The sequence below is a fragment of the Eptesicus fuscus genome, chromosome 14 (assembly GCF_027574615.1).
Source record: "Eptesicus fuscus isolate TK198812 chromosome 14, DD_ASM_mEF_20220401, whole genome shotgun sequence".
Lineage (NCBI taxonomy): Eukaryota > Metazoa > Chordata > Mammalia > Chiroptera > Vespertilionidae > Eptesicus > Eptesicus fuscus.
Window position 1 is genome coordinate 69,011,726 of NC_072486.1, and position 14,752 is coordinate 69,026,477.

Below are 14,752 nucleotides of genomic sequence, written 5' to 3' on the forward strand. Positions count from 1 at the left end.
TAGTTTAGACTGGATACTAATCAATCCTTACAAAAGTACATTCCCTTTAACTTTTATATCTAAAAATATGTTAAAATGCCTACTCCTATTTTTTCCACTCAAATGATTAACTTGCTAAGCACATCCAAATACTAGTATACATGCACACATATACACACACCTATTTCCCCATGGTCAAATAAATGGTAGTGTTTTTAGTGAAGGAGCAATTACATGATTTCTAGCCCCTGGCCGGGTAACTCAGTTAGAAGAGCATCATCCCAATCATCAAGGTTACAGGTTCACTCTCAGGTCAGGGCACATACAAGCAGCAACCCATGAATGCATACATAAGTTGAACAACAAAAATCGATGTTTCTCTTTCTCTGTGTGTCTCTCTCTCAATTAAAAAAAAAATAGAATGATTCCTACCATTTCAGTGTCTTATCTTAAAAAAAGGTAAAAGCTTGTTAAAGCACTATCTTCAAAATGTTTGGTCACTGTTGAGCAGGGAGATCATCTGATGAAAATGTAGAGAATAACAGGGCTGGAGTATAGTAATCTGATTAAATACATTCCAATAGTTGAATTCTCATGATAATATCTGTACCAAGTGGTCACCATTTGTATGGTTGTATAACTACAGTGAAAAATAAAACAAAAGATACTCTCAGAGCACAGAATATTACTAAGACATTTATTAATAACTTTATTACAATTGTGTCTAACATCCATTATAATTTTAATGGTGAAGAGCTAAATGCCAGATAAACCTCAGACAGTTATTGAAATTATGTTGACGGTAAATTGCAAGAATCAGCCACTGGCTATAATTCCGTTACAGAGAATGTAATACATTAAAACTTGAGTGAGAGGCTGTATAAATTGGAAACATCTTATTTCATTAAAAAAATGAAGGAAAAACATAAAAATGGTGCATGTGTATAGCTGCAGATATTAGGAAAAAAACCATGTTCACTTTAAAAGTGAATCCTGTACCATTCTTTTTAAAAATCTATCATCTATCAGATGCAGATATGCATTGTTTATATCAAGTGATATTTGTGCTTAAATATAATTTAAGGCACTTAAATATAAATTCATGTTTACTTTCATATAAAAATATATATAAAAATAGAGTATTTAAAGGAGGTGGATATTCATACTAAGGAACTCATTGATCAAAATAGCTTTATGTTTAGTAAGGTAATAAAATTGAGGTATTTGTACACTTGGTAATTTCAGCCATGGTTGAATTAGCCCTCTCAGCTCTTTTTCCCCCAAAAGGAAATTAATCCTTTAAAAACCATTGTTACTGTGAGATGTTATCTCACAACCAAGCATTTGTAAAATAAAGGAATTTACTATTTTGAAATGAAAATATAGAAGAAAAAGTTCTAAATAGTAGAACTAGGTGTGTTTTATATGTATGCCACAGTTTTAATAAAAAATAATTTATGCCTACTCTAAATTTGGATTAGAAACAGTTGTTCAGGAAAATAAAAATATAGTTACTAGTAACATAGGAGTATTTGTGGACATGTACACGTGCTTTATGGAAATAAATGCCTATGTACTTGAGAATGCCTAATCCTTTGCAAAATATTTACATAAAATGTAATTATAACCTTACATTACATAGGGCTCTATTGGCAAACCAAAGCTTTCTTAAGTAATACTGTCAATGAAACAAAGTCATACATGGGGAACTATATTTTGTTTTGCAATTAAAAATTATACGTTTACTCAACTTAGTCTGCAGTTACCCATCCAAGTTCAGGGACAGGATAGGAGGGAATGTTTATGAAAATGACAAAGAGTGCAAAGTTAAACATGCTGGTGTTTTAAGGGTCAAATATTACACTTCTCATCTCATAGAATCTATTTGAATTCCCTTGTGGAACATTCCTATTCTTTTCCTTTCAGTTATAAAGTTTAAAAAGCATAGGAAAAATGTTTTTTCGTAAGCATTAGATTCACAAAGCCGAAGCCACATTAACGCCACGTTTTCTCCCGGTGAAGGACGCAAGCGCAGCCCCTACTTGCAAGTGGAATGTAATTGCTTTTTTACCCTTCTCAGTATTCACGGGCCAACAGAGAATACAACACAACGCTCAACGCATTAGCCTTTCTCCCATAATTCAAGTGCCTGTGTTTCTTTTTATTATCACAATGCAATCCCTAGCCCACAGTGGGTCTTGTCCATATTATATGTTGAGTAACCTTTTCCTGGCTCTGTCTTCCACATGGAAAACCAGCCGATTTCTGAGTGCACATCTTGACTTTATAAAGTGGCAGGAACAACGTGTTATTACTTCTTTTTTTTTTTTAAAGCTATGTGTGCATTGGTGTGTAACTGTGCTGGTGTGCATGAAGGCAGGTAGTCAGTCTCAAATACACACGAGGCACAGGTTGTGGGTCTTAGACGATGGTCCAGGTTAGTGGTTTGTCTTCAGTTCCAAGTTCAGTCCCCATCAGGGAGCCTACGCAGCTCCTGTAGGCGCGCACATCCTGCTGAGGAGGATTTCAGAGCAAACCTGATTAATCGGGCCTCGGACGTGATACGGCGACTGAACATTTATTGGAGAGTCCTGTTGCTGCTGTAGTTTGCTCTGGTTGCTGAAATATTTCCCCACAGTATGATTTCTTGATTGTTTTATTTTAATCAAGTGATTTTCTTTGGATAACTTGGACTTCACTACCTGCAAATCAAGAGCAAAAAAAAATAATAATAATAATAAAATAAAATAAAATAGTGAGGCAATAGCAAGGGCCTTTGAGCCCCGCACAGAGCAGTGTAACTAACTCGGGAACGTGAACTAACGGGAACTAACTCCATCACACGCATGTTGCCCAAAGGGCACAATATGATTTACAACACCAAGCACCAGAAGGGCCCGGCTTTTAGAAAAGAGCGAGGTCGAAGTGAGAATGTCTGCCTCTTTCCTGCCCTCGGGGTTTCTCTGCCGCTGCTGTGTGCGTGTGCCGATCCGGGCCGGGTGCTATCACACACAGAAGGCGCTGGCGTGCCGCTGCGGAATCACCGATTCCAGCGTGGCACTCTAAACCTCTCAGGCGGCCTTTTATAGAACAGCAACGGCAACGAGTTTCAGAGTAAAACTGTTTTTCCATTGCACGGCATAAGCTGACGCTTTACAGTTAGTGGTTTCATTTCTCTGGGCACCTAGTAAATTCTGGAACCTGCAGGAGCAGCTCATGTGCCCTAGTAAGCTAATAACTTTATTCTTGTTTGCACACATGCAGATACATATGCACATTCATTTACATTTTTCGAATCGGCAGTATAATAAGCATCTGTGAAGCATAAAGAGGTGCATAATAAAGCCCCTTCCTATCTCTGTCCTCTACCTCCAATCACTCAATTCCCTCCCCAGAGGACACTAGTTTCTTCGTGATTCTACTCACAGATATTTGATGGCTACCAATGCACACATAGACAAAGAGGCCATGTTCATTGTCTATTTGCACAGTTTACAAAAAGATGCCCTGCTGAAATCCTGTACTTTTCAGCTGTCATCACTGAGTTAATGTCACTCAGGTTATTAGCACCAATGGTCAGAGAGAACTAGGTGGGGACCAAGACAGAGATTGGAGGGGGGGGGGTTGGGAAATAGGATGAGAGAAAATATAGTAACACCCCGATATAACAGACTAATACAGGCAAGGGGGTGTCCTTTAAAGCTGAAAGTCCATTATATAATGAAGTAGGTTTTCCAAATGGGTATGTTCAAAATTTGACACGTTAGTTAGTTTGACTGTTTTTCCTTCTGTAGACACATTTGTGTAATTAAAATTAAGTGTGTATGAAAAGTTTACTTTCACAGAAGAGTTTTCTATATGCACTACTGTCACTTTAAATGTATACTGAATAGGTCCAGTAAATGCGTGCATTCACCAGTCACCACGAGTAAACCAGTGCACACGGCTGGGGTGTGGCTCAGCGCACGTGGGACATGGGCCTGCACGTGTTCAAACTGCTGCAGAAAGTCACGCCACACGACAACGGAACCAATCACTGTGTGCAATGCGGTGTGATCACGTGCTAATCATTCCCTGAACGTTGTTTACGAACAGTGACTCTTGGATTTAAATATGTAGACTGTGGTTGCAGACATGTAATATTTATTTTTGTCTGCGAAATTACTACAGTGTTTTCTCCAACATATGGTCATTTCGCTAAAATTTGTTAAAAATAACAGTGAACTAATAACAAAAAAATAACCTGTTAATTTAATTATAAGCAAAACTTGTTTTAAAGCATTTTAAAATTAACAGAGTGTTAATTTTCACATAGGACATACGAACCAGTAATTTTGTCCGTTAAAGCCTAAGTCTGTTAAATCGAGGTCTGCAAAGTTGAGGGTTTACCTTACTGGCTTTACAAATCAATAACAAATCATTAATTCCATCACGTTAATGCAATTGTAAGACATTGATTTTGGTCAATATGGACACATAAATTAGTTACTAATGACTAATGAAGGTAACACTATCTAATATGGATTTTTTAATTCTTTTTAGTGTTTTATAATGACTTGGATACATATTTTTTGATCTTATGTAAGAGAATGCAATAAAAACAGTTCAAAAAATATATAATACTGAAAAAATGATACCTATTTTTAGTTATGTTATAAGTGAGCATGAACCTTTTTAGAAGATATTTTTAATAGGGATTCTGTAATGATCTACACTAAAATGTTAAGAGTAGAAATCTTTGGGTGGAGAAATTACTGTAGAGATGATTTAAAATGTATTCTCAATAAAAATAGATCCAGAGACAAAGAAACACTGAACAGACCATCCAACCTCAGAGAGAAGGCAGGGGAAGGGGGTGGGGGAAGAGATCAAAGGACTTGTATGCATGCGTATTTACCAATGGACTCGGACACTGGGGTGGTGGGGGCTTGTCCTGGGGGGCGGGAGTGGCGGGGGGGTGTCAACTGGGGAAAAAGGAGATGTATGTAATATTTTAAACAATAAAAAAAAGGAAAAAAAGAAACCTTCCGTTTGTATCACTGAAAAAATATGTATTCTCTATCACTTTTGGTCTTGACTTTTAAAATTTAATACACTGAATGTGCATTACTTCCTAATCATATAAATGTTGAGGCTATTCTCATTTTGAAGAAAAAATATAATATTAATGTGTTTTGAAACCAATTATACCCTTCCAACCCCAAAGAAATGATTGTTTTCCTTACTGGGTAAGATGGGAGGTTTGGCTTTTTATGCCCAGTCCCTCAGAGGAAGTGATCCTTAAGAAGCCCAGTGAAATCAGTGATTTGCGGTAAGCAATCCCTATGGATCATAACTTAGAGCTCAGTTTCCAGGTACCCACTGATTAATATTCCAGGCCCCAAGGCTGTAAGTTGCTGTTATGTGCAGCAACTCCTACCTCTGTTCGGGTATGCTATAACTTTACATATGATAGTCTGGGAGGTGCACCAATATTTTCCTGAAGGTTTTGCTCATTTCGGGGAGGTCTGTACTCAGTGATAGCAAGATTAGTGAACATTTTAAAAGTTTATTTCAGGAAACACTTAGGCACAGATATTACATTCAGCCCTGAAAAAATATTAGTACAGTGTCCTGAAGCCAGAATTAGGTTAATTTGGTTTATATAATTTTATCTTACATGGATGCTCTGCATGCCAATTACATGTAAAATGGAAAAAGGTCCATCCCGATGCAAAAGGTCATAGTACTTCAAAGATTATTTTAATGTTGTGTGTGATTCCAGGGCTGCGTTTAATGTTGCATTGCGTATGTTGGGCAATGCTCGTGAGGATGCATGTAGCAATCTTGAATGCGATTCATTGCAGAGATACACAAAACCACATATTCCCAGTGTGTGTGCTGAAGCAGATGCTTCCGCTCAGGAGTAATGTCAATGCTTCACCATACCTTTCCACAAAGGCAACTTGGTCATGTATTTCTGTTTGTAAATCACTGAAGTGAGAAAGAAAGATGGGATGAGGGGTCTCCCCTACAGTCTGACGGCCAGCCTAATGCCACCAGCAGTTCTAATGCTCCCTCTATGCTTTTCTGGATTGACACCTACGTGCCTATGCCAGGAGTTGGCCCAACAACTCTTAATGTAGTTGGTTTCCTTTGAAATTATTTTCCAGGAAATAATAGAAGACAGGTTTCCTAATTCCTTTGTTAACCGAGTATCAATTTCATTCTGAATCCTGAAAGCTGACAGACCTACAGAGAAGGAATTATTTCAATTGTAATTTGTCAAAATACAGATGCAAAGAAATCCTCCCAGATGCTGTTGTAAATGGAATCTAGGAGCCTTTGAAAATTCCAGCAGCATTATGTGCTCTGCCACGAGCCCATACATTTATTTCAGGAATGCAAGGTTTAATATTATGAAATGTTTTGCTCTAGAAAATGAATTATTTGTAGCTATATGATTGTTTACCTTGAAAACCCAAAGGAATCTACCGAAAAATAATGAAATGCTAGAAGGAGAATACTTAAAAATTATATATCTTTTCTATATTCTATCAATAATTCATAGGAAATATATTACAGACAATATTCCATTACATTACTAAAACAACTTCAAGTTAATAGTGATGCAGGTGAAGAATATATCAAAAGTTTAATGAGACATAAAAGAAAACATAAACAAACAGAAAGACATACCGGGTCAAATCCCCCCAAACTAATTAAAGTGCTATTACAGTGGTAATCCCAGCAGGAGTTGGGAGGAACTTAACAAAGAAATTCTAAAATACATCTTTAAGAGTAAATGTAAGAAAAAAAATCAAGACCATCTGTGAAGGGAAAAAAAAGTAGTAATGAGGGGACTTTCAATACCAGACATTTATTCATCAATATGAATTAGATCTACCATCAACCCACCATAGACTCAATTTGTTGGTTGTATAAGCCAAGTACAAGCAGAATCCAATACTGAGAGAGAAAGAATAGGAATGTTCATACTGCAGATTAAAATGCATTTCATAAACTGCTACTGTTCCTTAAAATGTTCATTAAAAAAAATAAGGCAGTTTTAAATAAAGCCCAATCCTATATAATAAAAGGCCAGCCACCATAAGTGGAATGACCAGAATGACCAGAGACCAAACCACCACGACCCTTTGCTGGGCTGGCCCCGCCCCCAAGCAAGCAGGGGTGATCAGGCAGGCAGATCAGCGGTTAGGGGTGATCAGGTAGGCAGGCAAGTGGTTAGGGGCAATCAGGTAGGCAGGCCAGCAGTTAGGAGCAATCAGGTAGGCAGACGGCCCCTCACTGTGCTGGCCCCACCCCCAAGCAAGCAGTTAGGGGTGATCAGGCAGGCAGGCAGAGTGGTTAGGGTGATCAGGTAGGCAGACCAGCAGTTAGGGGAGATCAGGTAGGCAGACCAGCGGTTAGGGGGATCAGACAGGTAGAAGGCCCCTCGCAGGGCTGGCCCCGCCCCCCAGCACGCAGTTAGGGGCGATCAGGTAGGCAGAGGGCCTCTTAGAGGATTGGCCTCACCCTTCAGCAGAGTAAGAGGGAGGCCCAGGCCACCAGAGGCAACTCTGTGGCAGGTGTGTGGCCGGCCAGCGATCGCCCCACAGAGGGAGGCCCAGGCCAGGCAAGCCATCGCACCCACACCTGTCGCCTGCAGAGGGAGGCCACCGGTGGCAGGAGAGGGGGGGGCAGCGCTGCACAGATGGCAAGCAGTGGCAGCGGCGGGGGTGGGGCTAGCTGCCTACAGTTGGGGGAAGGAAAGCCCTGATAGACCCTGGTCTCAGGCCAGGCCTAGGGACCCTACACAAGGGGTCCCGGATTGTGAGAGGGTGCAGGCTGGGCTGAGGGACCCTCCCAAATGCATGAATTTTCATGCACTGGGCCTCTAGTGTTATATAAATCCAGTGACCATACATTTTGACGGTGTAATAGTTCTCATTATGTGGGATTAAAATCAAGAGTATATGTTTAAAATGGAGCTATTTATCAAATGGCCAGTAGCGTCTCCAACGGAGAAGTAGGTGGGAATTGGAAGGTGTATATACAAGGTGTCCCAAAAACATGTATGCACATGTTTTTACCAGCTGATGGCTCAATGGGTGGTTCTTTCTTTTCCGCCAGATTAAGCTTTGAACAAAAGGAAATTTATCCTAAAATGCTACTGGAAGTTTGAAAACACAGTTGAAGTACAAACACTGCCTTTATAATTATTCAAAGTGTGTATACATTTCCCTGTGTCCTCCCCTCCCCCAAATGTACTTACACTTTAACAGCTGATAATTCACTTAGCTTTCATTCTTTTTCAGGTTTAACTATTTGAACAAAGAAAACTTATCCACTGGACTCTTTTATGGGGATACATACAAGATAAATCTTAAGGTACCAAACCAGCAACAGTTGATGAATTGAGGGTGCACAAATACTGAATGAAATGATTTTTTAAAATATATATTTTATTGATTTTTTTTTACAGAGATAAAGGGAGAGGAATAGAGAGTTAGAAACATCGATGAGAGAGAAATATCTATCAGCTGCCTCCTGCACACTCCCTACTGGGGATGTGCCCACAACCAAAGTACATGCCCTTGACCAGAATTGAACCTGGGACCTTTTAGTCCGCAGGCCGATTCTCTATCCACTGAGCCAAACCGGTTAGGGCCGAAATGATTCTTGATGTTTGTGATTCCATTGCTTCGCATTATCAGCAGTGCTTGGACCAGAATGGTCACCAGTTTGAAAACAGACAAAAAATTTATTCACTTCTATAGATTCTTTTAACTTTTGAAAATGAACTGTATGTTAATAAACACTGACTTTATAATCATTAAAAATGTGCACACATTTTTGGGGGGACATCCTGTAGTGTAAGGACAGGATTTTTGTTTTTGTTTTTATTGTATATACTAATTTTTAAATTTTCAGTTAGTAAGAATTCAGGTAATCCCTTATAATAGAGAAAGAGTAGAAGAGAAGCAAGATGATGTTGTGTCTTAAAACGTTAAAATTTAATAGTATCATTTTCCAGATAATATCCATGCTTTAAGCTCCAGAGTTCTCTGCATTGGGAAACTCATGGAGAAATTCAGACATGGTCCGTACCCCTAAGGGGACTATATAAAGACACATGTCTGAGATACTCGAAGTAAGAACTAGAATGAAATGACTTCAATGACATTGTCTGAGACTCGCTCCCAAGGTCAGGCACAGGGCTGTTTCCATGCGATGAATAGTTCCTTCGCACATGAAAAAGACTTTGTGCTGATTTATGACAGGCATGATAATCTCCTCACATGGCTATTAGCTCTTTGAACTTATTTGTAAAACTCAGTGTCCAGCATTGGTGCCACACGCTATACCTGAGTTTCAGAATATTACCTTATTTTAGAGGCTCTAAAGTGGAGGAGAAGGAGTAAGCTGTATTTTTAGGGCTTGGAAAAGTTATGCCAGTGGAAAGTGTTTGATACCTGGACAATAGAGAGCTGCTTGCTTCTCTCCTTTGATCTCATGTGTGGAAATGTGCCCATTTGGGTCCTTCCCCAAATCAGAGGACCATTTGGGATTATTAAAGTCCAACTAAAGTGTCAACTAGAATGTGGCTTTGAAAGAGAGCTGTTAGTAATACAAATGTTAGTTTACCTCTGGTGTAAAATAATAATAATATGAAAAAGGAGCCATCAGAAAGCAGCGGTGAGAGATTTAGGCCTTGAACCAGAGACAAAAGACTCTAGATGTTTGTTTACAGTGGTCACCTCAATCAGAGACAAATTCTAATAGTTTGACCTTCCAAACACCTCTCTAAATTTGGGTTCTTACAACTTCACCACTGAGAAAGAGTCATGCCTACCTAATAGGATAAGGAAATACTGCGTATGATTAATTATATATACACTAGAGGCCCGGTGCATGAAAATTCATGCACTGAAGGAGGGGGGGGGTCCCTCAGCCTGGCCTGCCCCCTCTCACAGGGGAAGGTGACGCCCCATCATACCTCTGCTGCTGCCACTGCTGGCAGTGCAAGCCTCAGGTGGCCCTGGTTACCTGAGCCTTGGGCGGCCCTGGGCGGCTGGGCAGCCGACATCCGAGGCTTGTCTGCACCTCAGGTCAGCCGTGGGCGGCTGAAGGGCTGAGGGAACTGGGGGACTCCTGAGGCAGGTGCATGGAGTGGCCAGACCTGCCTGGGGGCAGGTCCGACCGTGCGTTGTGCCTGCTGCCCCGGTGGGGCTGAGGGGACTGGGCGTTGCCATCTTGTGGCTGTGGGCACCGCCATCTTTGAGGGCGTGGCAGTCAATTAGCATGTTCCCTCTTTATTAGATAGGATATGGGATTTGGAAATGTTTACATTATTTTAATTAGTGTTAAATGACATTATTTTGCCACTTAAAACAATCCATAGTAACCTCTTGTCTTTAGTTTTTTGTTGTTGGTTTTTTTTTTTCTTTTTGAATTTACTGTGTCAAATTATACTTAAAATTAGGAAGAGATAGTGAAGGCCAGTTGTTCTCCAGAAAGTGTGATAAACACTTAGGTCGGCATCATTTTATAATAACAAGTATGGGTGCAATAATAAAATATTTCTCATAGCAATGTTCAAGTTCAGATTGTTTCATGTGGAAATAGACTTTCAAGGGAAGAAGACAGCATTTCAAAACAGTGATATATTTTAATATATTAGTTATCAAAACTTAGAAAAGAGTAATTCTGGGGCTGAAATAAAGTTATGTAAATGTAAGATATTACAGGATATGTAGATGATCAAATTTTTCTATGACTCAGTGTAATAAGAATTGAAATTCTGTGATTTTTGGATATAGAAGTAAATTTTATATTTTTATAGGTTTCTTATATGCTAAAGATCTCCCAGTTTATGGTGGTAGCTATTTCCACATCTCTACATAATTAAGGACTTGGGGACACAGATCTTTTAGAAGGCATACAAATGGTCACAATACAACTTGACTGGTTTTGTCCAATGGCTATTGTAAGACTTCTGAAACAAAAGAAAAACTGTAATAAACTACACAACAAAAGTAACCTTGCAACTTTTACTGCTAGTGGCATGTAACATCAACTTTCAAAATGTATTTCACATACATACTCATCAGAATGAATGTATGACCATGTCAAGTAATTGCTGCACTGCAATAACTTTGAATTTTCAAAAAGCCAGTGCAGACACGGAAAGCTCGGTGAGCTGGAAAAGTGTCAGGCAGATTACAGGCAAATACCTTTGCTAAAACTGATCTTGACCTGAATAACACCCAAGGAACTTCTGATGTGGTTCCAGAGCCACAGAACAAAATAGGAAACAATGTTCCGCGGTGCAAATGTTCCAAAATCTTTCTAGACGGGATTAGGGGAGATGTTCTGATTACAGGCATGTTTCACAATCCCGAGTGGGATCCGAAGAGGAATGAGGGTTATAGCTTCCTAAGGTTGGAAAACATGACATTGACCAGGCAGAATGGTAATGCAGACTTTTCAGATAAATGTCTATAATTGAAGTCCTCTGTACTTGGTGTAGTCATTCTGCAGGCAGGATAGTCCATCTAAGATCCAGTCACAAACTTATGGCCAGTTCAAAGAGTAGCCTAAGAATTCACAGAAATGGAGTAAAAAATAAAAGGATGAACAATAGCTAGAAGCCCATCCTTGTCATTCATAATTCCATTTCATGAAATCATGCAATTTTTTTAAGATAAAGAATTCATTCATTTCACCACCCCCCAAATATTTAATTAAGTATGGCCACATGAAATAAGCTATGTTCTGACTGAAGGGAGTCCAACTCGGAATGGGTCAAAGATGCTGAGGATTAGAGGGAAGGACAAAAGTTTTCTTTAGGAATGAGGGTTGTTTTTTTGTTCTTGTTCTTGGTATTTCCAGATTTGCACCCTCCCTCCAAATCTCCAACTCTTCTTACTCTGGCAGCTGAGCCCTTTTAAATCCTGTCTGTAGACACACCTCAGTTCCCAGGTCTGGGAACAAATTCTGCTCTGACATGGGGAGGTTGCTTATAAGGAGCTACAAATCAGCAGTTTACTGATTTAGTGTTAAACTGCTGGTTCTACCTTGTACTCCTATGCAGTTCCCCAGAAAGGAACGCCCCTGTTTTAAACTCATTTTCCTAAGTGGCTGAATATTCATATCAGTGAATTCTTAATACTATTTGGATGGCCTTCAGTAGTCTGATGGATCCTAAGCTAAGTTGCTACCCTGCTCTATTTAGATGTTGCATCTTAGGTCTTGGAATCGATTTGATCTGAACTCACAGGTATTTGTTTCCATCTATCTCTCTTAACCTTAGACTTTTTATTGAAGAATGTGGCACTAACATGTGACTTAGAAACAGTGTGTGTGGGCCCATGTTTGCAACTGCTGGCTTCACTGTAGGGCTCTGCTCAGCCCTACTCCAGTCTTTTACAAGATCTATTGGGCGCTGAATTTCCTGGCAGAAGAGATGGCCAGCCTCCTGTCTGAGGTGGCATGTGCCTGTCCACCAGTATTCTAGGGGTTTGGGAAGAAGTTGAGGGGTTCCGCCCTTCCAGTGCCAACTTTCATTTTCATCTTTGATTCCAGCCTCCAGATTCATGTGTTCTTTACTGTACCTGTGTTTCAGAGTCCAGACTCTGCTGTTCAATTTTAAAGGAAATGATGTGTATGGATGTAGGTTCTTGACTGCATGGGTGGGGTGAGGGGTGAGGGGTCCACCAATTTTGCATACATACTTTTAACCTGTTCTTTTCCGACCTGGGCCTCACTCCTGCCTGCCTTCCTCAGGGCAGGGCTCCTTCAGGTCTGGCCATTCAGAGCATCTGTGTTGCATCTCTCACTGGTGTTTCTTCTCTCAAGACCCTTTGCAGGATAACTTCCTTCGCAGGCTAAGTCAAACTTCCTAAATTGAACTTGGATTTTTTTTTATCTGTTATGAGTTATTTCTTAGGATGTCTTCTTTTGGGGGTGTGTGTTGAATATCTTTATGTTTTTAGAAGCTTTTTGGTAGAGTTTCAAGTAGAAGAAAAGATAAATGCTTGTGGCCAATCTGTATACTCCACGCACGATTAGACCTTATCCTTTATGCTAGTTTCCCCAAAGTATGTTTAGTGAAGTGTTAATAGTTATTTTTAAAAAAAGGAAAGTGGTTCTGTGGTCAAAGAAGTTTGGGAAAAACTGAGCTAAACAGTTTCTTTGCTGTAGGGCTTCTGGGATCATTTAATATACTAATATTATTTAAGAATCCTTTAAGTGGAGGCAAATACAGTATTTCCTAAACCACAGACCCTGTTTTCACCAGGCTTGAACATTAAAACATAAAGTGGGAAATGTACTCAAACCCCCCAGAAATGAGGGTTTATTTCAAAGAATATGAAATAGTGCTGGGTCAACATCTTTTTCTTAGGCATACTAACTCTAGGTTCCAGTACTGCTGCGGCTGGCAAGTGTAGCTGCCTCATGGAGTCATCATACTCATTCAGTACAGAGTGATGGACTCTCTCTTTGTTCATCCTCCGCTTAATTATCCATCTTACGGAAGAGACCCTGATATAATTGGTCTTACCACCACTCAATACAGGATGCTCCCAAGTTTAGGTGGAACCCTTAAACTTCTCCCCAAACCCCTTAGAATACTGTCAGGCAGGCACATGCCACCTCTGACAGTATTTAAAACAGGATTTTTGTAGCAAATCATTTCAGAAAACACTGGACTCCCTTATGGCTAATGAATTCATCCTCACCAGGCACTGATCTCTAATCATCACCCCACATAACAGGCTAGGATTCACTTGCAGATGATGGAATGAGCACTAATTATTTTATTTAAAAACACACAAAGCTGTCTAGAATCACTTTCCCATTAGAAGGGGAGGAGGAATGTTAGGCAGTGAAAACTTCTGTAACGCCTCTACTTACAGAGTCATTAAAAGATTTTAAATGACAACATCGGATTTGAAGTGTAGAAATACTATCCCGGTAGGGCATGAAGGATAAGTTCAAGTAGTGGAAAGGGAAGGTTCTGGGGAAGAAGAGACCCTCCAGCTCACCTTGTTCATTAATCAACATCCTGCCAGCTATTCACCAGTGTCCTTGACCTGGTCCTCTCCTATGTAGTCAGGGCCCTTGTTCCAACAGCCCTACTCCCTCCTATAGTCTTAATATTTCCTTACTATTGACAATGCCTCCTCTACCCATGAACTGCCTCTAGACCATTTTCTGTTCCAATATCTTTTCCGATTTCTTATTTATTACTTATTGACAGGCTTTACCAGCTCCCTTTTCTCATTCCTGATACCTCGTTAGCCTATTGTAGTCTAATTTCTGCCCACAGTATTTTACCAAAACTACTCTTCATTTGATCAGAAAGGACCTTCTCAATGCCAAAATCAATGACTAGTTAAAAATTCCATCTTAATAGACCTATCTATTACATGAGACAACATCATCCCTATTTCAACCTCACAAATGTTCACTTTTGAGCTTTCCATGTCACCACACTCTACTAGAGTTTCCTCGAACGTTCATTGTCTAAATCCAAATGCTCTTATTTCACCAAACTGCTTAAATGTTGGCATTTCCAAAAGGTTCTTCCTTAGCTCTTCTTATTCTACTCACTTTCTCTGGTTGATCTATTTTTATCTCTGGCCTCACCCTGTCTCTCAGGCTTCAGACTTGTATATCCAACTGCCTGTGAGAGATCTCACCTGGATGTCCCACAGGCATCTCAAACATAACATGTTCAAACCTGAATCCGTCATCTTTTCCCGAAGCTGGTACCTTCCCAGTTATT

General features: G+C 39.8%; 1 protein-coding gene across 1 annotated transcript in view; it reads right to left on the minus strand.

Moving 5' to 3' along the window:
* Positions 1-761: 761 nt before the first annotated feature.
* CPED1 (cadherin like and PC-esterase domain containing 1) overlaps positions 762-14,752 on the minus strand; it is a 299,822-nt gene continuing 285,831 nt past the window's right edge. The window contains exon 22 of the mRNA XM_008157594.3: positions 762-2,681. Within this exon, the coding sequence (XP_008155816.2) occupies positions 2,463-2,681 (219 nt within the window). The 3' untranslated portion in view covers positions 762-2,462. The remainder of the gene's footprint in view (positions 2,682-14,752) is intronic.